Genomic DNA, 22,377 nt, shown 5'->3' on the forward strand with positions numbered 1-22,377 from the left:
CATGAATGTTTTAACAAGATACCACCAGAAAACATTGTTACCATTGAGACCGTTGGTAACCCATAGACTATCAGAAACATGCCTAATGGTTTCTTATGGCCTAATGGTTTCTTATGGTCTAATGGTTTCTTATGGTCTAATGGTTTCTTGTGGTATGGTGATCATACCATAAGAAACCATTAGACCATAAGAAACCATTAGGCCATAAGAAACCATTAGACCATTAGACCACTAGCCCATCAGACCATTAGACCATTAGACCATTATACCATCAGACCATTAGACCATCAGACCATCAGACCATTAGCCCATAAGAAACCATTAGACCATTAGACCATTAGCCCATCTGACCATCAGACCATTAGACCACTACAAACCATTAGACCATTAGACCATTAGGGTTTCAATTTCCATATAGACCATTAGACCATTAGACCATTGCTAATGGTTTTTTCTCTAGGGAAACAAGCGTTTGGTCTTTCTCGTTTATAAGAAGTGGCTAAGAAAAGGTTGATCAATCCTGAAGTTCAGTCATCGTACCTCAACTTGGCAGCAAGATCCCCAAGGACAGAGGATATATTGTATACATGTCCTGCTCCTGTAAATCAAAACAAACAAGCATTTGGTCTTTCTCGTATATAAGCAGTGGCTAAGAAAAGGTTGATCAATCCTGAAGTTCAGTCATCATACCTCAACTTGGCAGCAAGATCCCCCAAGGACAGAGGATATATTGTAAACCTGTCCTGTTAATCAAAACATTTTTGTGCCTTCAAAGGCTTAAGTTATCTGTGGTGTGTTCGGAGTTAGGCTATATGGCCGTTTTTGTTGTATGTTTATGTGGAGATTGAATATATAACTGTGACCCTGTGCTTGTTTGTATACTTACGGTCAAACAGGGAACAGCACATTCACATAACATACTCACCTAGCACCTAACTCATAGCTGTACCCTGCAGGATCTGTACTTGTTCATGTCTCGAGCATTAACAAAGCACCAAAGTAGCTTAGTAATCATTTCCCACATTTTCTGAGCATCTAACATGACATACAGCAGTGCAGAGCAGCTTCAGAGAAGAAGCACTTTAAATGCACAGACTCACACCACCAGCCACCCAATGAGCCAGTTCCTCAGTTGACTGTTTCCCTGGACACAGCTTGGCAATGTGAGCTAACTTTTGGCAAGTTGAAGGTTAGCAGGTAAGACTGAGTTAGGGTGAGTACCTACCTATAACTGGGTGCTACTGCCATGCAGGTCTTGGGTAGGCTGCAAATATGTGTGATGATTGAGGTTAGGTCAGCTGTCAGGTTAGTCAGGTTCAGGTATGCTCATTGCTCAGGTCACATTTTATGGACATTTGGCAAATTAAAAAACTAACAATCTGATCTAAGCTAACCCGACTAAACATACACAACTACTGACTATAGGAACTGAGCACCTACCTACTTGTGCCTACATCTCATACCATGTCAAAGTAGAGTTCCTTGGTGGAAGATTACCCTCAGTACTTTTTATCCCAGCCCTGTGAAGAAAACTAATACTTCTAAGCTCTGAGTCACTGCTGGCCATCCACAGGAAGAAACGCTGAGACTGAGAGCTTTGCCATTGTATATTGGACCAATAATGACTATCACGAATGACTATGAACACATAATATGATCACATCGTTGCATGGATTGTCACATTGACAATTTTACTACAATCCTTTTTTCAAGAAATACAGTGATGATGATTAACATCAAAATCAACATAAAGTGGATTTAGTGATCCAAGCTTTCTCCTCCAGTAGCAAATGGAATGATCGCATGTTTCATTTGCCAGACACTGAGTACCTGATGCACATTACAATCTGCATAGCATCTAAGCATAGTAAAACTGCCCAAGTCCATTCATTCTAGATTTTAACTTGATAGTTAGCACTAATTTATCTTGCTGAGCTGTTGTAAGTTATCATTCAATATTCATACCAATACATCAATATGCGCTCATCAGTCAACATTTTCTGGCATGATCCTGCTCAGTGTGCTCTTCAGTATTGCTCCAAGGTCTGCAATATTATAGCTTGTTTTTGGACAATAAGCTCTTTTAATTTTACTTTTTCTTGCTGATATATGAGCCCGATCAACTTGCGTTTATCAACCAAAATTTCATAACTTGTTCAACTTGATATTGATATTGCTCAGTAGTCAGGACCTCCGTCAGCCTCCTGGATACTTCAGATTGTTTCCAGTCAACATGCTTCCTAAATATGATATAAGTCAATCTTAAGGGATTCAAAACATCCAACAAAACGACGTACAAGAGCAAGAAAACCACCAGATAAACTAAAAAATGGCCTTGGAACAGAGCCAAGTGGTGCTCCATTTGTTTGTTTACAATGATTGTAGTGCTGATGTATTGTTAGGACTCTGAACGCCGGCTTATAAAAAATGAAACGTTTTTACAAAAGTTGTAAGGCAAGTAATATTTATCTGAAAGAACTAAAATATTCAAAAGCCAAACACTATGAAATACATGAAACGGAACGAAAAAGTAACCCAAAAATCCAGCCTAATCACCGGCTCCTAAAACTGCAACACAATCAGCACTTTTCCCCGCAACTCGTTGTCCAGACGTAAATATGCGTCCTATACACGTCAGCTATGCGTTGTTTGTAAATGTTTGTAGTCTTTGTTGTTATCTTTTGACAATTTAAATGACGTCATTGAATCCAGTTTTTTTAAACAAAGCAAAGCTGTTTTTAATACTAATATGTATGGTTAACTTTCAATAACTTCTAAACCGCTCGTAAAAGCCTCAAGTTGCAATGTTTTCTGCCATTTAAATGCATGTAATTTGCATGTAAAGGTACAATCGCGATATGTATCACCATCTGAGCTGTAGACGTCACGTTCTAGTTTTGTGATTTCTTGTAAGAGAGTCAATATTTTGCAGAGCTATACGCTATGCGTTGTCACGTGATCTAAACTTAAATGATTAAAATATTGCTGCATATTTTTTTTTACTTCTTATATTTTCCTGTAAAAATTCATTAAATCATATCAATTTGTTTGTTTAAAAATTTCAATAGTCAAATATTTGAGGAAAAAATGCGACTAATTGATGCATCCACGTGATCATTGCGAGACATTAATTACCTCGAGGCTGATCTGAGGCGAATTCCCCGCGCTGTATTTGACGCGGCGGCCACACGTGAAAGTCAAAGTATTTGATTTGATTGAAAGTATTTTGAATTAAGTGTTATTAAAGGAAGATGAGAGAAGATGGCCCAGCTATTTGTGATGGGAAGAACTACATCATCATCAAAGGATCCTTTATGAAGCTTGCGAAGTTGAAGACCCAAAAGTATGATTGTGAATGATACCTAACCTACGTACCTTTTTTTTTCATTTTGTAATCCTAATCAGATTCCTTGTAAAACTTTCATTTTTCTCAGTATCAGTATTCTCCAAAGCTGTATCCAAATTGCTTTGCACCACTCTTCTATTTCCCTCCCATTATAGCCCGAAGCCCGGAGGCCCTATGGCGCTGCCCTGATGCCTGAAGCCAGACTGGAAAGCATGCATATATTACGCTAGACGCCAGCTGTGGGCCCGCGAGACCCTCTTGCGCTAAAATTTGCTGCAAGTGATTTTGCGCTGAAATTTCTGCATGATTTGCTCTGAAAATTGGGTGCCTATTTGTGCCAAAATTACGTTTGTGCTTCTGTGCTTTGAGCTTCTGAGCTTAACCGCTGTGAGTGATACCCGGGAGCTACAAACACGGTTTATTGTGGACGGCCAAAACGGGGTGCCAACTAAATAGTTTATCTGCTTTATGTCACATAGCACCATGAACAGTGTAAACAAGACTCGTGCAGCGGATGCATTCTTTTTATGGTGAAAAACTGATTTTTCGGGATCCCGGGATCGGCGGAATTTCGGGATCGGGATTAAAATCCCCCCGGGCTCCCGGGATCCCGATCCCGGGATTGCAGTCTCTAGTAATGACAGACAAAGTTTTTTTAGAGGTGTACTCCCGGTGTCCTGATGACCTAACAATATGTGACCAGTGGGTCAAAAAAACACACCCGATGCTTAATTGATGATAATTTATTATTATCTATACAAAGTTTCTTCTGCGAAAACCACAGCACTTTACTGCGTGGTTTTCCTTATACACTTGTGTGACACAGTACTCACACAAACTTGCGGGTATGGTAAAAAATCCCCCGACCCTACCTAAGCGAAGGTTAGGTACCTAAGCGATTTACAACCGATGAGCTCGAGGGCACTGAATGTGTTGTCCGATCGACTGCTTTTACGCGACTTGTTCGCGGAAAAAAAACAGACGGAAACCATACGTCTCTTCTTCCCCCCACCCTCCCACCCCCACCGTCATCCTGCGAGGGTTGTTTACCTTAAGTATTTTCCTTAAGTAAAGGTCATTAGATACCCCTTCGAGTAATAGGACCCTTTACTCAAGAGGCGTCTCCTCCTCTTCTGATGAAGACGAGTTGGCTGCCATGAGGCCATGACAGGACCAGCACCACTCAATGTGTTGTCCTTACAATCTGCCTTTCACACTGGTAAAGTGGTTAATCCTCACATGCCAAAGGTTATTGCTGAGCACCTTTTTAGCTCTCAGTCGGTTATTTATCATACACATGCTGAATTTTGATTGAGTAAAAAATGTAATGCTTGCCAGTCTGTGTCAGACCTAGCAGAGTAAGTATGAGCTTCGCGTATAGTCTCTCTTGAAAGTATCGCGTCATGGGCTGCGCCGGCTCTGCGAACTATTTCATTCAGTTTGAGGACCCCAGCAGTGAGGTCATGGCCTGTATCATAAAAAGTACGGTGTAACACGATTCTACGACAGCGGTAGGAGGAAAACTGCTATATGACGCAGGCACCAGCGGCTGACAACTGGGTTAAAACAGGTGGAGGCTGACCAGAGGTCAAGCTCGTATCGCTCGCCTTGACCCCGTCCCCCGCCCCAGGCGGATACCGGCGCCGCTAGGGTTCACCAGCCGAGCGCTCATTGGTCTGCCTTAGTGGGCGCCAATCACTCGTGTGCGTGACGCGTAAAATCACAACGAAGCAAAGTTCCGCCATAATCCTACTGTGAAGAGACCTTCTGAACGACGTAAACAGGTCATGAGAGGGGGGCAGCCCGGCATCAAATAGGATTTTTAAAACGAACTACGAAGACAGCAGGACGGTCAATATTTTTTTTTTGTCGCCGTTCACTAACCGGCTCGTTAAAAAAGAGAACTTCAATTATGGGACTAATTGGCTAGAGAAAGATTTTTTTTGTGATTTGAATCCGCTCGCGGGTGCATCTGCAACCACGGATGCATTATGTTAGCGGGCGCAACTGATGATTTTTTTCGTATTCAGGCATGGGTTTCCGGATTTTACCAAGAACCTGTGACAGTCGTGCCGATGACGGGTCAAATTCTTAACTTTGCAACCAAGCAAATCTCAACAAAATCTCTGCGAATAGGGTGGCTTCCGTTGATCACATGCCTGCTGCCATCACAAGTTACCGGACGGCGACTGCTACCTTCCCCTATCCCCCCGCAGGCCGCAACCTGCACTCCCCTAGCTCGCCCCGCCGCGCTCGCGCTGGCTGACTATGCGTGCCAGGCTTCGGTCAATCGGTCAGTGCTACCAGCGGCTCTCAAACTTTTCCGCCCAACGGCGGCTGGAACAGGTGGCGCCTTCGCTCAGAGTCGCGATACTTTCAAGAGAGACTATACATCGTATCCTGCCTGCGCTTTGAGCTACCGTGCTGCAGTTTTTGCTGGCTCGGGTGCATCTGTATTTCTAATTTATGTCACTCGCCTGTGCTGCAGCCGGCTAACCTGCCTTTGCCATTGCCAGGCAATGTCAGCTGGGTCGGGCATCTGTGGACGTGGCCGGCCTGCTCGGACACCCAGTCGGCACACAGTTCAGACTACACTCTGGCGGAGGCAAGCAGCGCCTGATGCGGCCGGAGCCTGTCGAACACACAGAGGACCTGGCGGATGCCATAGCTGCCGGTCAGTCTGGTCCTGTCTCGGCGTGGGACATTTGGCAGCCTTGGGCAGGGTCCAACAGCCCAGCTTAATGTCTGGGCTGCTTAGCATAAGTTAGGTGATTATGTAAAGTTAGAAGCATCATGTTTTCCATCCTATTTTTTTATTATTATTAATTATTGTATCATCGTGAATCTTGTATAATGGATCTACCTGGTCAGTGGGCTGTTAGCAGTAAAGCTCAACAATTTCACTAAATGAACATGCATGGAGCTCCATTACGGTCGCATGGTGCGCTATTACGGTCGTGCTTTTGCCCAACTGCAGCGTTTGGCTTCATACCGACCTCTGAGACGTGGTGTTCACACGTCCTACAGACGAGAGTGCGGCCGACAACCGTAACCTGCTGGCCAATCAGACGTCACAGGCCATGACCAAGGAGCGCATCATGGAGATGAGGGAGCAGGGCGCCACCGGGAAGGAGATCGTCACCACCATCGTCGACAACAGCACGTACGGCCTGGGCTCCTCCTGATTCAGCACGGGGGATCTTAGACCCGGGAGACTACTTCAGGTGTTGGGCAAAGCGTGTTTTCGAGGAAAATGTGTTGAAATTTATTGATTAAGTATATTCATTAGATATTTTAAGATCTCAGAGATTTTGTTTGGGGGGAGGGGGGAATTTGTGTCTTTTTTATCAGGTGTTCCCTCTCTATAGGCATGGTTGCAACTTTAGTTGGGTGCTTCACAAAGCCGACATGGAGTGTTCGGCCTTTCATGTTTTGACCATTTCTTTTCCTGTGTCTGAATATTTTGATCTTGAGCCGATTATTTGTTTTCATTCACAGATCATTCCAGGGGAAAACTGAGTTTTCGCAAGCGAAATATGTGCGGAAGAAACAGAAAAAGTATTTCGAGTTCATCAGTGTTCAAGAGCCGACGGTCAGACTGGTCGCCAGTATGTACTACATGCAGGACCCGCTGAAGATCATGTCAGTTGTATTGCAGCGGCGTAACGTTGTAATTGCTCCGCGCACCCTACATTGTCCTGAACAATGCACAGTGCACATATCAAAGAAGCTCAACTTAATCGGTAGCATTTTGTGCCTTGCCTATGTTAACTTATGCTTGGTTTGTTCGAGGCGTAAAGTGCATCGAAACACATATTTTATCTAATAAAAAACGTCAACAAAAAGCGTACCTTTAAAATGAATTGTTTTAAGCCGAGCTTTGATGATTGTTTTCTATCGCCACTGTCATTTCATTTCGAGGAACCGCATTTATGTTTATCTAGGTACCGTATCCCGTCTATATAACACCGTATCTCTTATGTTTGACATTTAAACATCCTGACACACATTCACATGCCGACTATAATAACTGACCTGTTCGTCTGACGCTGTGTCCCCTACCGAGCCGTCTGTCTGACCAGCCGTCCCCGTATATACCCGTCAGTCTGACACCGTCTTCCGTACCACTCCGTCCAGCACAAACTCCGTACTGATTAACTGTCTCACCAGCCGCCCGTTTTCGCCAGGAACCTGCGTGTGGACTCGCTGAGCCAGCTGCTGACGGCGTGCAGTGTCCGGCCGGGCGGCCGCTACCTGGTGCTCGAGTCGGGCTGCCTGGCGGTGACTGTGGCGGCCGTGCTGGAGCGGCTCGGCGGCCACGGTCACCTGGTGCACCTCTTCCAGGGAGGAACGCCGCAGAGGTAGGATTCCGACGGAGAGTTCTGGGGGTTCGCTGGAGCTGAGCTAGGGACGCGGAAACGCCTAATTATTCCGTGGAGGCATGGCATGGAGGTGGGGAAGGGGGCCATCTCTTGAGCCAGGGCGCGCGGCAGTGGCGGATCCCGGGGGGGGGGGGGCAAAATGGGCATTTGCCCCTCCCAAACGGCATAATTTTAACAGTACGCCTATGGACGAGGCATGGAAAGAATCTATAAATTGTTATGGTTTGCCCCCCCCCCAAAAAAAAAAACTCTGAGCTGGATCCGCCTCTGGCGCGCCGTAATAGTTCGGGCAGGAGTCATGTCATGTGCTCCTCGAAGTCGGTAACGCATAGAGGGCAGAGCTCCGGACTGTAGCTGAGCTGCGAGCACCGATCCTAGCGCTACGAGCATTGTCTAATCTCGTGTTTGTTGGTTTCCAGGCACGCGGTGGACGCCATCAACTTCACATCTGACCAGTTGGCCTGCTTGTCGTGTGTGGACCTACGCACACTGATGACCCATCATCCGGCCGATCCCTCCGCCTCCGCCCCCGCCGCCTCTGCAGCTCCCGCTCCCGGCGCTTCCCCCGCCAGCGCAGAGGCTCAGGCCGACGAGACGGTCGCGACGGACCGGGAAACAGTCGCTCCGAATGGCGAGACAGCGCAGACGGCGGCGGAATCGCCAAAAGCAGCTGCCGACGGGATCCCGTCATCAGGTGGAGGCGGTGACGTCACAACTACGGACGGCGGTGGTGACGTCGTACCCGATGGCGGTGATGACGTCACACCCGCGACTGAGGAGCCTACTGCTGCGACGGCAGAGGAAACCGAGGGAACGGAGGCACAGGAGTCGAGAAAACGCCGCCTCAGCGGCAGTCAGACGGAGACCTCCGAGCGAAAATCCAAGGTGGGCGCTCTTTTGTTTTCGACGTACCATGTGGAGCGGAATCACATGCATGCACAATTGTCAAAGTTGTAAATTCAATTTTGCACAAAGAACAATATTAGTGTCAAAAAGGTAAGACCTTTGAGTCAACGCTGGTGACGATTCAGTGTGCGAGAACTTACAGTAACGCTTACATTGTTTTACCTACATTTAAACCGTCGACTTTCCGCACTGCCAACCCCTGCGTGCAATGTTCTCATCGCACGCATCTGGTCTGCTTTCAGTACGCGAGGACGCGCTGCGAGGATTCTGAACTGGCGCTGAACATGTTGTCCTCAAAGGATATGGACGGCCTGCTGCTGTGCTGCCGACAGCATCCCGTCAACCTCCTGCGCTACCTGCTGCGCTTCCTCGCCGTGTCGCGGCCATTCACAGTCTTCTGTCCGTATAAAGAGGTACGCTCGCAGCCTCGCCTGTTTCAGTCACAAGACACTGCCTACAGAGTCACCGCTGCTTTTGAAGTCTAAATTGCCTTGCCTTTGTGTAGAGTATTGGCCTTCTCTTGATTGGTCTTGATAATTCTAGAGGTGGGTCATCAGGGCCATGGCATACGTCAGCGATTTATTTCCTCATGGCCCATCTTACTTGTGATGAGTAAATGCCTCGAAACGAGGATCGGGAAGGGCGTGCGGGTTTGGTCACTCGCGTTTTGTCAGCTCTTCGGTATTGGGATGGCATGATAAGTGTTGTTACGTTTTTAGGGCTCATTTACGGATCTATCGAAAAGCTGCTCCAGGTGTGCGATGTCTGGCATGGTCACTCTCGGTGTTACTTTTGACCTGTGGTGGCGGCGGTGTGTTTCAGCCGCTGTTGGAGTGTTATTTCGCCATGAAAGCCGAGGGCTGCATCATGCTGAAAGTCACCGAGACGTGGCTAAGGAATTACCAGGTATGTAACTAAAACCGGCGTCCATGCGTCAATGAAATTCAAGAGATCGACGGGTTTTGCATGTATCAAGTAAAACTGGTATTGAGCACTGGGGCTTGTAATAAATTTATTTTTTAATAGTGGACGTGAATAAGGGGCCATGTTTGCTGGCACTGTGTTAGCCGTGATTTGTGCTGGAAAATGTAAGTTACATGCTTCTCCAGTAATGAGGAAGGCTGGATTAATTGGTAACACTTACGTAATAAGGCCGAACTAAGCTAGCACACTGTACAGTTACACTCACAAGATTACAATTTCCATCCATCAAATAAGGCAATGAGAGCCGTGGTCCTATCTGACATCCCTCCCCCCCCCCCGCGACCTGTCTCAGGTGCTTCCTGAGCGGACTCACCCCGAGATCAACATGTCGGGCGGCGGCGGCTACATCCTCTCCGGCTTCAAGGTGGACCGCTCGCTCAACAGGGCGGCCGTCACAGACTGATCGGTCGACGGGCCCGTCCACCGACCGCATTGTTACAGTCCGGGGGACACCCACAGTCACAGGCAGGGAGCTGGGCGCGTCGCTGCTGGTCTGTGTTAGTATGTGATGACTACCGCGCCACGGTCATTGCTGATCTTTGTTTTCATATGATCGACTTTTTGTCATACATTGATAAAGATCGTCCCCTACTGGTTTAGTCTGAAAGCTATGATTGTTAGACAAAAGTCCTGATATATTAATCGATGGTAGTTATTAAATACCAATGGAACAATTAACTTCTAGATACTCGGCTTGTAAGGGAACACTCAGTCACGTTTGGCAAAAACCATACAGTACCACAATTACGCGAGAGTTGAAGAGCTCAACCACTGTGCGACTAGTACGCACTTTGAATGCGTCACTTTTCACATATTTTAGACTCCTGGAAGTGTCAGCTATCGATAGCTCTCAGCAACTATAAATATTCGACATCATATATGGTGACAAGCACAACCGTCGACCCTATCACGATTGCAAAAGCAACGCTCAAAAGACTGATGGGAAGGCATAATACCCAACAGATCACAAAACAATGACGACATGACGTTCATGAGGCTGAGCAAATGGAGATCACCTCTACGCTTATTGAGCACCTGTAAGGCCGGTGTTTTAGCAAAGACACGGCAAAGCTACACTCACGTCTCCCATCGTGTGCTCACTACGCCTTTCCCACTCGGCAGTCAGCAGCACATCGGGTTCACGGTGTTCCTCTGCAGGTTCAGCACACAGCGTTCGCTGCCTACAACAGCTGCGCCTGCAGGCTGTGTCGCGGGTCGTCCGGGAGGACGCAGTGCGAGTCCTGCGCGTGGCCGCACAGACTGCACTCCATGGCGTACTCCTGGTACCCGTCCTCCACCGCGAATGTGTGCCGGTGTATGGCGATCACGTGCCGGCAGCCGGAGCACCGGTCTGCGAGCAGAGGGGCAGACGTGAGGGGTGAGCGGGACAGGAGGCTACGGGTGATGCTGATTAACGAATAGGTGTGATACCGTAAAGTGGGGCTATTTGAGACAGTGGCGCTATTTGAGACGGTGTTTAAAATCGATATAAAATGAAGATCGTTTGATTTTTGAGATATTTTTGCTCTGGGAGCCGGGAGGTATGGAATCGAGCAGTAAATCGCCTGAGCAAAAAATAAAGCATAAATTTTAAGTGGTTTTTATTTATAGCAATTTTAAATACTGTCTCAAATAGCCCCACTGTCCCAAATAGCCCCACATTACGGTAACCACAGAAAGGAAAGCCTTACGAAGTGAATTCAGACTCACGAGAGAATGTGATGACTTCTGTGCCATCCTCATCCTCTTGCTCATGTTTGTCAGCGTTCTTGATGTCCCGGGTGCCACACTCTGAGCAGGCCAATAGGTTCTGTATGAAGCTGCCACTCTCCAAAACCATGCGGTCCTGTAGCAACAGAAAACAGATCAGGGTGTGCTTTAGCTTACTTAATTCTCTCTATAGCTATGTTTCAATTGATAGTAAGATTAGATAGGTTCATCATGAAGTGAAGTTAAAATCTCAAGTACATCATGCTTACCCTGGTGGGATATTCGTCTTTGATGCACTTGTGACACATCGCTGTAGACCCAGAAAAGGGAGTAAAACGTTCCTTGTTTGCCAGTTGCCTGGCCAAAAACTCGACCTTCGGGTGAGAGCACCGCTAGAACGTAGGTACCACAGAATTTCGTTCCGTTTGTGGTCTATTATCAACAGCAACGCACCGTGCACACACGGGCACACACGTTCACATTTTCGTGAGATTGCAAATCACGGGCTTTCACGGAACGTTGGGGATGTGTGGTCACTGTTCAGCATTATTTACGAAAACCGTTTTTGTAGCGCGGAACGAATCGTGCTGCGAAACAGAAAAGGCTGACGTCAGCTAAATGTTTCAATTGGTTGAAATTCAACTGTGAGCAGCTATTTCAAAATATGAACAGCAACTGGGCGCCAGCAAATGTCGCAACCGCGTTGTTTATGTTTTCGTGACTCACGAAAGGGTGGGGTGGCGGTGTCACGAAGGGTTTATCGTCACGGTGGGGAGTTCGTGAGTTGTTGGGCTGACTGGTTTATTTTAAATCACTCCAATGATTTCCATTCTATCACACGCAACTTCGTGATGTGTAAACACAGTCAACTGTGTTGGTTTTGCCGTACAGTGTTGTGGAATGATGGGCTTGGGCTGGGATGGGAGGCGCCTATCAGATTTATTTCAAAAGGCATCTGGTGGCATAGTACTCTCAATTTCATTTTGTTACCTTGATGTTGTTGACACTCCCTGATTGACAAGTTTTAACAATAGGTGTGATAGTCAGAAAGGGAAACCTTATAAAATGAGAGTTCAGACTCACGAGGGAATGTGATAACTTCTGTTCCGTCCTCATAGTTGGGATTGCCATGGGGGATAATTTGGCAACCTTCCAGCAAGTTCTCAATTATTAATCATGCCCCGCAACCTTTGACAAATGCCAATAGAAAATTAAGTGCAATTAAAATATCCTTTCTTTGCAGTGTGTGTTGAAATTAATGTGAAGCTTTCCCTGCACTTGATTATGTCAATTTGTCTCATTTTCTGTGAAAAAATGTAATACTAATGGTGCCTTGCAGCTTTTAATTTACAGGATAAAAAGGCTGGGAATGAAAATGAAACCAATGAAAAGGAAGTGAAGAAAACCCTCAAATTGAAATTGGATTGCATTCCCACATTGGTAATTCCTTGTAGCTGTATGATTACCTTGCAAGTCAGTCTGTCTGTCCCCCTAAATTTCTAGTATTTGAGTATCATAACACACTCATTGCCATAGATGCCTTGTTAGAATGGCCTGACTTATTTATAGATTTTTATATATTAGGGCATTGACTTTTACTTTGTGTCCATTGCAGGAGTCAAGTACCTATCCAGCTTCTGCCAGGTGTTCATAAGGAAGTCCTGGCCAGCTGGTACTGTGCCGGCCTTCTGTAAACATGGATGCCTATGATGTTATCTTCAACCAGCCTGTTGTCATTGACAATGTGAGTTTGATAAGTCATTTGTGATATAATGTTTTGATGCCTTACTTTGATAAGTTATCACCCGGTGTGTCGGTATCCACCTATCCCATTGCATTGCTCAGTGAATGCTCACACTCTTGGAAGCTTTGTATTGTGTAACATGTCAATTGATTTGGAAAGGTGCCTACCTGCCCTCTCAAGTCACTGAATTTCATTAGCTGTTGCCTGTCTCCCATCTCTGTTCTTCAAGAATTTCCCATAATTGATGATATGTTTGTACAGATGTGTTTGTTGCCCTAGAAATAACAGTTCTTTCACTTCTTTCTAGCATGGTTTTAAATCCAGTGAATCCACCAAAATGTATTTGCTGTATCTATCCAACACAGTTTTTGCCACAGACTGTTAAGGATATACACATTGTGTGGCCTTGAGTCTTTCCCACAAGTCCATTGTTTTGACTTGAATGGCCACCTGTATCTTGAGCCTTTGTCCCCCCCCCCCCAGATTTCAGTCATGTTAAGCTTTTCACGGTGCCAGACACAGTGTAAGATTCACTCATTTCAATTGACGGTGATTGCTCACACCAGTTGTGACTGAACAGCTTTGTCAGAAGTCTTCTGTCATGTGCCAGTTTCTTGAAGATCCAAACAAATTAGCATTTTGCTTCAGCTCAGGCTTGTCATGCTTATGCTAATGCTGCCCGTTGTTGTTGCAGGGATCTGGTGTGATCAAGGCAGGCTTTGCTGGAGATCAAACACCAAAGTGCCACTTCCCAAACTAGTGAGTATCCGATCCTACGTCCTTGGGGCGAGAGTGGTGCGGTAGTGTCCTGTAGATTTCACCAAGAAGGCTATTGGTTTTATGGGGTAGTGTTTACGTAGTCATCAACTATCGACATGCTATTTGTGTGACAGCTTTTTACGTGCGAGCATGAAGCGAGACATTATCTGATGTACATAGCAAACGTGAGTATGAACGGCATCACTCGACCCGACCTGACCTGAAGGCTGCTGGCTGAAACACTTGTGAGTGGCTTATATCTTTGCAAATGAAAATTCGTTTGACAAACGATTATCCCTGCTACCTCGAACTCGACTGGGCATTCCTGCTGTATCCAAGGGATCGTTACCGCACGTCGTGTCATGTGCCAAACCATAGTTGTGAAGAAAAAATGTAGCTGACTATTCGGTTACAGCTCAATCCAAGGCCATATATAGTGCTCCAATCATTTTACCATGACGCTGACTGTGGTATTCCTTATTTCAGTGTGGGAAGACCGAAACACGTACGGGTAATGGCCGGGGCGCTGGAGGGAGACATCTTCGTCGGTCCCAAGGCGGAAGAGCACAGAGGTCTTCTCAGCATCAGGTATGCCGTTTAAGAAATGAGAGCACCTCTGGAAACCTTCTGTATGGTCAGCTGCCCAACTTACTATTCGTGTGAGTCATGTGACATTTTCTTATTGTCACGCCGCTCCACTATGATGACAGGTATCCGATGGAGCACGGGATTGTGACCGACTGGAACGACATGGAGCGTATCTGGCAGTACATCTACAGCAAGAACCAGCTCAAGACGTCCTCAGAAGAGGTGAGCGGACGCGCGGCGAGCACGGTCGACCGGTCGAGATCTCGATGGCCATGGAGTGGAGTGAACGTATTATTGTCTTTCTGCTCTGTCTATAGAATGGCGTATGTTTCCTGAAAGGCCGTTTTTATCGTCACTTGTCACAATATCCTAATTTCGAAATATTTTTACTCGTAGAGGGAGCGATGTATGTTAAGAAACGTTCGGCGGTAATAGGTGTGTTTCTAATACTAATCAATGGTAAAATGATAATATGATGTGTTATGCCAGCTGGTTACTAAGGCTATCTATTGTAAAGTATGGTCACTCTACGAACGATGGCCAATCAGAATGCGATTATGGATGAAATCGTCCATGGCAAATAATGCATCGCGATCATTGCGTACAAGCTGGCTGATAACGGCACGCCATAGAGTGGCGTCCCTCTGGATCTCACAATACTTTGTTTTTCAGCACCCTGTGCTTCTCACGGAAGCTCCCCTCAACCCGAAGAAGAATCGAGAAAAGTCCGCAGACCTGTTCTTCGAGACCCTTCAAGTTCCTGCCTTGTTTGTGTCCATGCAAGCCGTCCTTAGTCTGTAAGTAGGCAACAAATAACAGTTTTCGCTACACTTACCTTTTGGCAGTTTGTACTGTTTTTCGTACAGTTAATGATCGTTGAGGGTTAACATAACTGACTTAGCGTTCTCATCTAATTACGCATTAATACATATTAGAATAGTTCTTATGCACATTAATATCCCACGCCGATCTTTTTTTTAACAGATAACGCTGCCGGTCCTGCCACTCTACCATGTCGACTGACGGCCCCCTCCCTCCCCAGGTACGCCACGGGTCGGACCACGGGCGTGGTGCTGGACGCCGGAGACGGAGTGACGCACGCCGTGCCCATCTACGAGGGCTTCGCGCTGCCGCACAGCATCATGAGGGTGGACGTGGCCGGACGCGACGTCTCCCGCTACCTGAGGTACGTCAGCCGAGCGTTTGATGGAAACGGATGTGCGCTCGATGTATGCAAGGTTATCTTACTTAAATATATTTTCAATAGCCGATAGGAGTGGTGGAAATTGACGTTTTATATAGTTTTTACCGTGCCTTTATGCCTTGGGCGTTGTTTTTTTATTTCGGACGCCTGTCATGGATTCCGCGATGTGATTTATTTTAGTCATTTTAAGTCATGCACCAGCTTAGTTCGACCCAGACGACGCTATTGTTGGCTCTTCACTCGGCCTTTCCCGCCGACAGCGTTTCCGCAAAATGGTGTAGTTCGCTTTAGTTTCATTAGTACACCTGAATATCGGTCGCACCCCACCTACAAACCCGCGTCGGTCGTGTGGTCCAATGACGTCACTTATTCTCTCGCTCTGACGTCACAGGCTTCTGCTGCGGAAGGAGGGCGTCAACTTCCACACGACGGCCGAGTTCGAGGTGGTGAAGGCGATCAAGGAGCGGGCCTGTTACGTGGCCACGGACCCGAGCCGAGAGGAGGCCAAAGAGCCGGAGCGAGTGCGCTACACACTGCCCGACGGCAGCCACCTGGAGGTCAGTGGACTCGGCGAACACCGAGTGGCGGACGCTGTGGAGCGTGGGTAGGGGATCCGGACTGCTGGGAAACTGCAGTGATGTCCACTTATCGAACGTCTGCGTGGGGAGGGAGTGGGCGGCCCAGAGAATGTGTGGCTGGGAATACTAACAAGCCTGACTTACGCCACCCCTCCCTCCGCTTCAGATAGGCGTGGCCGAGGTATTATTGTGACCACCAGCTGATGACCCGTGCCCCCTGCCCCCCTCCCCCCCGGTCAGATTGGCGCGGCGCAGTTCCGCGCTCCCGAGGTGCTGTTCCGGCCCGACCTGATCGGAGCCGAGTACGAGGGCATTCACGAGGTGCTCATGTACTCCATACAGAAGTCGGACCTCGACCTCCGCAAGGTGCTCTTCCAGAACATCGTCCTCTCCGGCGGATCGACGCTCATCAAGGTGGGTGAAATACACCTCAAAATATGGCTTATTCTTAATTGAAGTCGGTCCAGAAGAACACATTTGATTGTTAACTTGTTGACGGACCTTCTGTTTCATGATAGCATACCTTATTTCAATTATTTAATTATTTAAACATCTTAATGCTTTAAATAACAGAATATCTTATTTAAAGCATTTATTTATCTTTTTTCGATATATTATCGCTAGGTTAATCTGAAAGTCGCATTATGAAAAATAACGAACAAACAGCCACTCGTTGACCGCGGATGTGACCTGCGTCTTATGAATCGAATTTCAACTGTTTCAGGGCTTCGGAGACCGTTTCCTCAGTGAAGTGAAACGGTTGGCACCAAAAGACATCAAAATAAAGGTAAACCAGCAACAGAATTAGACTTCGTACTTTATGTACTTGATTATCAGGAACTGTGCCCATTCATTTTTAGGTAACCCATTAAAGGTAGTGTGCCACCTTTGAAAGATTTTCCATTTTATTTTTCCTAGGATAAGAAGCTTCTGTTTTTACCTAATATCGCAAAAAAAAAAATTAAAAATGGGCCTGGAATAGTGCCTTTTTCGCCTAAAAGTTTATCGGTTTTGCGATATGTATAACAATTGTAGTGGGCTGAGCTGCAAATAGGCGTCGGCAACAATCGCGAATGCGGCGCACATGTGACAATAAGCAAAGGTCATTATAGAGTTCTGACGTACGGGAATGAGTTATCAGCTGTCTAATCGTAGACAACACAATGTCGAGCCTTAAACTGTAAGCCTGTATTGGTATTGTTTCTTTTATTTGGCTGTCGAACATTATTTATGGTTTGAAATATGATTTTATGTAAAATAATTGATATGAAAAAGCCGTCTCTTAAGTTATGACCCCATTTCACCACACGCAAGTGGCAGAAATGACAATGATCAGCTGACGCATTTTTCTTGGCCGAAGTCAGAGCGCGCGGCCCGACGCACCACCACCGCACCACAAAGTATGAGCAGAAGCCGCGCCCAAAGCCAGGGCCCCGGTAACGTGAGGTAGCCCAGTCGGGGCAGCGTGCGCTGACCCAAGCCGGGGCCGCAGCTTTGGGCGCGGTCTACCGCATCCCCGCGGGCAGCCCCGGGCTATCACATGACACCGGGAGGACGCGCGGCCCCGGCTTGGGTCAGCGCACGCTGCCCCGACTCGGCTACCTCACGTTACCGGGGCCCTGGCTTTGGGCGCGGTCTACCGCACCACCTAACAGGCGTGTTCGAAACCGCAGGAGATGATGATGAACGGGTTTATCGAAACTTGATTGGATGAGCATATCGGTAATAGCGATTTCAGTGTGTGCGTTAATTGTTCATAGTGGTGTGAAATGTGGTTGGGGTACGACCGACAACCCGTCGGGGCGAATTGCGCACTGGGGTACTCAAAATTTGAAGAATTTAAAACGTTTCCATGAGTTTTGAAGGTATGGATAAGTTCTAAAAATCCGGTTCTCCTTATCTGGGCCATTAACTCCATACGGTCCAGGAAAGCTGGCACACTACCTTTAACTGTGTACTAACGGCGCTAGGTAAGGAGTATTGAGTTCCTCTGAATAATTAGGTTTTTTATCTCGAGTGACTGCACCGGTTACGTTTGCTGTACTTTGTCATGCTCCGCTGGGTCGGCTCCCTGATTGCGGTGTACGAGTCGTCACCGTCGTGTTTGTGTCGTTCCCTTACCGACCCCCATCCGTCCGCCCGTCAGATGTCGGCGCCCAAGGAGCGCGTCTACTCCACCTGGATCGGCGGATCGATCCTGGCCGCGCTCGACACTTTCAAAAAGATGTGGGTCAGCAAAAAGGAGTACGAGGAGGAGGGCGCACGGGCCGTCCACCGTAAGACCTTCTGAGCGCGCCTTTAGCCCGACCCCGCAGGTCGGGGAGGAGCGGAGTCCCAAGTGACCTCGCTGTCAGCGCAGCCTTGGGGTGCGCCAGTTGGACCGGGTCGGCCTCCCGGCCCGAGCCACTGGTGATCGCATCTCTCATTGCGTGCTTATAGTTTTCTATGGGCGGCGGAACGTGTGTGATAAGTTATTTTGGACGGGCGCGCCGGCGGTAGCCGAGCTGCTGTCCGGCGCGGTGTGTGCGTGTCTATCTGTCATCCATGTCAGTCTGTGTGCGCGGGTGCGGCGGCGCGCGGTTTTGGGACTCCGCGGGCGCCGCCGCCGCGTCTATGCCTTGCGCGGCTTTATGATGTCCCGCGTGCGGCGTTAAGTCGACATTCCGCGGGAGGCCCGGCGGGGGCCGCCGACCCGACGGCTGCGAGTGTGGCGGCGGCCTGTCAGTGTACTGCACCTCTCTTCCCGAGCACAGCCACGGAGCGCGGCGACGGACGCTTCTAGTTTGACACCCCTGTTATGGACTCTAGGCATGTGAAGGCGGGAGTAACCATTGAACTGTCCCTCGGGCGGGTTGTGACTAGGTTTTGGAGTTATGACGGGCAGCAACGAACAATGTCACTATCTTCGTCGGCCACTCATTGCAGGCTAAAGGGCGTTAATATATTACTAAGTCAACACGAATACAAGACTACAAACAAAACTGTATTTGTACAGGAATTCAAGCAGAGCGATGCTTGGATGTTAGAAGAAGCATTGTCCAGTCGGGAATACACGTCACAGCCCTTATCACTTCACAGAGTGCACGTTCCACTGAGCTTTTTTCGTTGACAGAAAACTCGCAACACGCCACACAATGGGACGGACGATAAATTGGAGCTCATTCACTGGAGCGGCATATCACATTCACTGGAGCTCAAACGGATAGGTTGTTTTTGGTTTGGGGCGGACGTCCGAGAGGCCAAACAGAGGCCGCATATCCACAGATCGTCCCTGGGACGTGTCGACTCACGTGCCGTTCGGCGGCAGGAACTCCTGCCCCTCCGTGTCGTAGCGGACCAGGTGCGGGTCGATGCCGAGGTGGCGCAGCAGCTGCGCCATGTCTGTCGGCTGTCCGCGCGCCTCCAGCCGCTGCTGCAGCTCGGCCAGCGCCTGCTGGGCCGCCTCTCGCCAGCAGCCCGTCAGCCGGGCCAGCTCCGGCAGGCTGTGCTGGGGACGGGGGGGGGGGAGGGATCAGCCGGGCAGTGACCCGGAGAGGGCATCAGCCGGGCCGGGGGAGCTGACGAAATGATATGAAATGAAAATGTCCCGGTAACGTGTGTCGTGTGAAGTCAAGTTTATCGTTCCAAGACCAAAACATGACCAAAATATTGCTTTAATCCTCACATTCTGCCTGTAGTGGTTGACGAGCCGCAGTTTCTGCAGTTTGTCCTCCTTTTCACGTAGCTCAGCATTGGCCAGGCTCAGCTGTCGCCGTTTGAAGCGTGGTCGCGGCTCGGACGACTCCGGCCCATCCCTGGACCTCTTTCTGATGACAGGAGTGTTAAAGGTTCCACCGCTGGCGCCATGAGATGGCGAAGCAGAGGCAAGGCTTTCAGCAGAACTGTCTGCAAGTGGTGTGCTGTCACATGCACTCATGGTAACCACCTAACTAGGACCAATGCCAGTGACTTGTGATTCTCCAGAGGCTGCTCCAGAGTCCAAAATAATCATATACTGCACAGAAGAGTGGCAATTAGGTGTGAATTAGTTCACCAATTGCTAGGCCTTGCAGTGACAGAATCTGAAATAAAGTCATCAATTTGTCAGTCATCAGGTAGGGGCAGGACTACGCCCACAACCTACATTGGCATTCTTGGAACTGGATCAATGGTAAAAAAATATCAGTACGTACCTACAGGGTGTCTCAGAAATATCCGGACACTTTGTTTTCTCGTATTTCTGCTCTCTCTGTCCGTCATGGAGCTGTATGAATTTAAAGGTTGGGTAAATACCAACCTGAGACCATCGTGCGCCCCACCCGTCTGCCATTCGCCGCTGATCTTGACCCGCCCGGTCAGTAGAGGTCGGGTCACAGAACAGTTCGTTGGTGTATCTGAGCGTCAGAGGGGTATGGCGAAAAACTACAGCACCTCGTTTCGTGGCAAAGCTGTGGGGATGGTGCATGGAGGGATGAGGCCCAAGATGGGCTGCAGGCAACTCAGCATCAGCCGAAGCCAGCTTTACCTCTGATTAAAGAGAGAGAAGCTGGGCCAGGGGCTCGCCAGTCAGCCCGGTCGTGGTCGCAAGAGCACGCTCCATCCGGTGGTGAAGAGAGTGATCAAGATGGCGACTAGTAAACGGCATCAATCGACCCGAAAACTCTCGAGACGCCTCACCAATGCAGGCTACAAGGTATCCCATGCAACAGTTCACCGCTATCTCCGCGAAAATCTAGGGATGAGGCCGCTGAAGCTAAAAAAATCGCCAAAGCTGACTGAAAAACAGCGTGCTGACCGTCTGAAGTTCGCACGGGAGCGAAAAAAAACTGGTCAGTGAAAGACTGGCAGTGAGTCCTGTGGTCGGACGAGTCGCCGTACGAGCTGTACCACCTACCAAACCGACAAAACGACCGCGTGTGGGTGGCCAGCAGCTCAGACGTGCAGACCGTCCCCACCGTCAAGCACTCTGTGAAGGTGCATGTCTGGGGAATGATGTCCCACCGTGCGCTCTCCCAGCTGCACGTGGTGCCTCCAAAAGTTGTCATCAACGGAGAGTATTACCGAGAGAACATCCTCGCCAAGGATTGTCTGGACGCCATCCACCGAACGGCTGAAACAGGCGGCGTTCTGAAGCCTCTCTGATGACGGACACAAGCCGGGCCATCTTCATGCAGGACGGCGCTCCACCGCACACGGCCCAGAAAACACTGCTGACTGCAGTGGTGTCGCCAGCACCTGTCCGACTTCTGGGAGCGTGGCGTATGGCCCAGTAACAGCCCCGATCTCAACCCGATCGAAAACCTCTGGGCCATCGTTCAGCAAGAGGTCGACAAGATGACACCGGCTACCAGCGCCGGCGAGCTAGCAGAGCAGCTCAAAAAGGCGTGGGGCCGGATCAAGCCCGATGTGCTGGAGAACCTGGTGGCAGGGATGCCCCAGCGTATGCGTGACTGTATCGCTATGAAGGGCGGCTACATCGGAAAATAAACTGAAAATGCAATCTTCTCTTTTTTCCAAATCAGAGGGGAAAACAAAGTGTCCGGATAATTCTGATACACCCTGTAGTTGCTAGCTCAGTAATTCAGCGGGTACTGGCTTAACCAATATCTACACTGAGTACACTTGATTGTCATATTAGCATCATAACTGAACTCGACATAAAATGTCTGAGATAATCGTGACCAGCTCAACGGACAGTGGGTCTGCCATTGGGCATGCAATCCTATGGACTAAGTTGAAGGCATGCACATTTGTTTTCTTCACCAACAACTACATCACTTCAGCTTGATTTATAATGCACCAACTTCAGCTGTGGTATACCTTTCTTTTCATTCTACCAATTCTATAAATCATGAAAGCATTACGATAAATAAAATAACCAATAGCAAGTTTAAGATGCTATATGGTATCTCTACAATGCGTAGGTAATTATCTCATGGAAATCTCATGAATTAAATCCGTTATTTTTGGTAATCAATAAAAGATGCGAAAATTTTCACCTATTTTCAACAATTGCAATCAAACTGGAATATTTCAATTCAACGCTCTTCAACCACACCCCAAAAATCAGACTGCGCCACGGATGTCGTAGCTGCGCAGTTTTTGCGGAAGATAATAAAATTTAGTCCGAAAATGACGTATTCTGATTATATTTCACAACATGATGCAACTTTTATTTTGTTTATACAATCCAAAAT

General features: G+C 48.0%; 4 protein-coding genes across 11 annotated transcripts; 2 read left to right on the forward strand and 2 right to left on the reverse strand.

Annotated features, from left to right (window-relative positions):
• Positions 1 to 3,108: 3,108 nt before the first annotated feature.
• LOC122393435 (tRNA (adenine(58)-N(1))-methyltransferase non-catalytic subunit TRM6-like) lies at positions 3,109 to 10,204 on the forward strand. 2 transcript variants are annotated; one of them, XM_043389433.1, is made up of 9 exons: positions 3,109 to 3,343; positions 5,863 to 6,020; positions 6,374 to 6,509; positions 6,845 to 6,988; positions 7,534 to 7,707; positions 8,148 to 8,613; positions 8,877 to 9,047; positions 9,457 to 9,540; positions 9,911 to 10,204. In XM_043389433.1, the coding sequence occupies exons 1-9, from the start codon at positions 3,252 to 3,254 to the stop codon at positions 10,019 to 10,021; spliced, it is 1,536 nt and encodes a 511-aa protein (XP_043245368.1). In that variant the 5' UTR covers positions 3,109 to 3,251; the 3' UTR covers positions 10,022 to 10,204. The 2 variants fall into 2 exon arrangements, with proteins under 2 accessions (XP_043245368.1, XP_043245369.1); XM_043389434.1 differs by lacking the exon at positions 3,109 to 3,343 and adding an exon at positions 4,576 to 4,704.
• A 28-nt stretch (positions 10,205 to 10,232) lies between these two features.
• Positions 10,233 to 11,859, reverse strand: LOC122393438 (protein Churchill-like). The gene is made up of 3 exons (XM_043389444.1): positions 11,598 to 11,859; positions 11,329 to 11,464; positions 10,233 to 10,969 (listed from the first exon to the last, which is right to left on the reverse strand). The coding sequence occupies exons 1-3, from the start codon at positions 11,634 to 11,636 to the stop codon at positions 10,800 to 10,802; spliced, it is 345 nt and encodes a 114-aa protein (XP_043245379.1). The 5' UTR covers positions 11,637 to 11,859; the 3' UTR covers positions 10,233 to 10,799.
• A 180-nt stretch (positions 11,860 to 12,039) lies between these two features.
• LOC122393436 (beta-centractin-like) lies at positions 12,040 to 19,182 on the forward strand. Of its 5 annotated transcripts, XM_043389436.1 has the most exons (12): positions 12,053 to 12,107; positions 12,668 to 12,768; positions 12,944 to 13,072; positions 13,767 to 13,831; positions 14,318 to 14,419; positions 14,542 to 14,641; positions 15,092 to 15,216; positions 15,462 to 15,605; positions 16,015 to 16,180; positions 16,442 to 16,615; positions 16,926 to 16,988; positions 18,348 to 19,182. In XM_043389436.1, exons 3-12 carry the CDS (start codon positions 13,025 to 13,027, stop codon positions 18,489 to 18,491), a joined length of 1,131 nt encoding a protein of 376 aa, XP_043245371.1. In that variant the 5' UTR covers positions 12,053 to 12,107; positions 12,668 to 12,768; positions 12,944 to 13,024; the 3' UTR covers positions 18,492 to 19,182. The 5 variants fall into 5 exon arrangements, with proteins under 5 accessions (XP_043245372.1, XP_043245371.1, XP_043245374.1 ...); XM_043389437.1 differs by lacking the exon at positions 12,668 to 12,768 and having other exon boundaries at positions 12,040 to 12,107; XM_043389439.1 differs by lacking the exon at positions 12,668 to 12,768 and having other exon boundaries at positions 12,053 to 12,096.
• LOC122393437 (swi5-dependent recombination DNA repair protein 1 homolog) lies at positions 19,172 to 22,253 on the reverse strand. 3 transcript variants are annotated; one of them, XM_043389441.1, is made up of 3 exons: positions 22,180 to 22,253; positions 19,866 to 20,262; positions 19,172 to 19,688 (listed from the first exon to the last, which is right to left on the reverse strand). In XM_043389441.1, the coding sequence occupies exons 2-3, from the start codon at positions 20,115 to 20,117 to the stop codon at positions 19,488 to 19,490; spliced, it is 453 nt and encodes a 150-aa protein (XP_043245376.1). In that variant the 5' UTR covers positions 20,118 to 20,262; positions 22,180 to 22,253; the 3' UTR covers positions 19,172 to 19,487. The 3 variants fall into 3 exon arrangements, with proteins under 3 accessions (XP_043245376.1, XP_043245377.1, XP_043245378.1); XM_043389442.1 differs by having other exon boundaries at positions 22,001 to 22,253; XM_043389443.1 differs by having other exon boundaries at positions 19,172 to 19,683; positions 22,180 to 22,234.
• Positions 22,254 to 22,377: the final 124 nt, after the last annotated feature.

This window comes from Amphibalanus amphitrite, unplaced genomic scaffold (assembly GCF_019059575.1).
Source record: "Amphibalanus amphitrite isolate SeventyFive unplaced genomic scaffold, NRLGWU_Aamphi_draft 000535F_arrow, whole genome shotgun sequence".
NCBI lineage: Eukaryota > Metazoa > Arthropoda > Thecostraca > Balanomorpha > Balanidae > Amphibalanus > Amphibalanus amphitrite.

What these genes read in the sequence shown, in the direction of transcription:
- LOC122393438 (XM_043389444.1), bottom strand. Translation starts at nt 11,636, where the DNA reads ATGTGTCACAAGTGCATCAAAGACGAATATCCCACCAGG. An exon ending in AAGACGAATATCCCACCAGG is followed by an intron (nt 11,465 to 11,597) that starts GTAAGCATGATG and finishes CTGTTGCTACAG; the next exon opens with GACCGCATGGTTTTGGAGAG. An exon ending in AGAAGTCATCACATTCTCTC is followed by an intron (nt 10,970 to 11,328) that starts GTGAGTCTGAAT and finishes CTCTGCTCGCAG; the next exon opens with ACCGGTGCTCCGGCTGCCGG.
- LOC122393436 (XM_043389437.1), top strand. Translation starts at nt 13,025, where the DNA reads ATGGATGCCTATGATGTTATCTTCAACCAGCCTGTTGTCATTGACAAT. An exon ending in ATGCAAGCCGTCCTTAGTCT is followed by an intron (nt 15,217 to 15,461) that starts GTAAGTAGGCAA and finishes CTCCCTCCCCAG; the next exon opens with GTACGCCACGGGTCGGACCA. An exon ending in CAAAAGACATCAAAATAAAG is followed by an intron (nt 16,989 to 18,347) that starts GTAAACCAGCAA and finishes TCCGCCCGTCAG; the next exon opens with ATGTCGGCGCCCAAGGAGCG.
- LOC122393437 (XM_043389441.1), bottom strand. Translation starts at nt 20,117, where the DNA reads ATGAGTGCATGTGACAGCACACCACTTGCAGACAGTTCTGCTGAAAGC. An exon ending in TCAACCACTACAGGCAGAAT is followed by an intron (nt 19,689 to 19,865) that starts GTGAGGATTAAA and finishes CCCCGTCCCCAG; the next exon opens with CACAGCCTGCCGGAGCTGGC.
- LOC122393435 (XM_043389433.1), top strand. Translation starts at nt 3,252, where the DNA reads ATGAGAGAAGATGGCCCAGCTATTTGTGATGGGAAGAACTACATCATC. An exon ending in ACCATCGTCGACAACAGCAC is followed by an intron (nt 6,510 to 6,844) that starts GTACGGCCTGGG and finishes TTTCATTCACAG; the next exon opens with ATCATTCCAGGGGAAAACTG. An exon ending in TCTTCTGTCCGTATAAAGAG is followed by an intron (nt 9,048 to 9,456) that starts GTACGCTCGCAG and finishes GGTGTGTTTCAG; the next exon opens with CCGCTGTTGGAGTGTTATTT.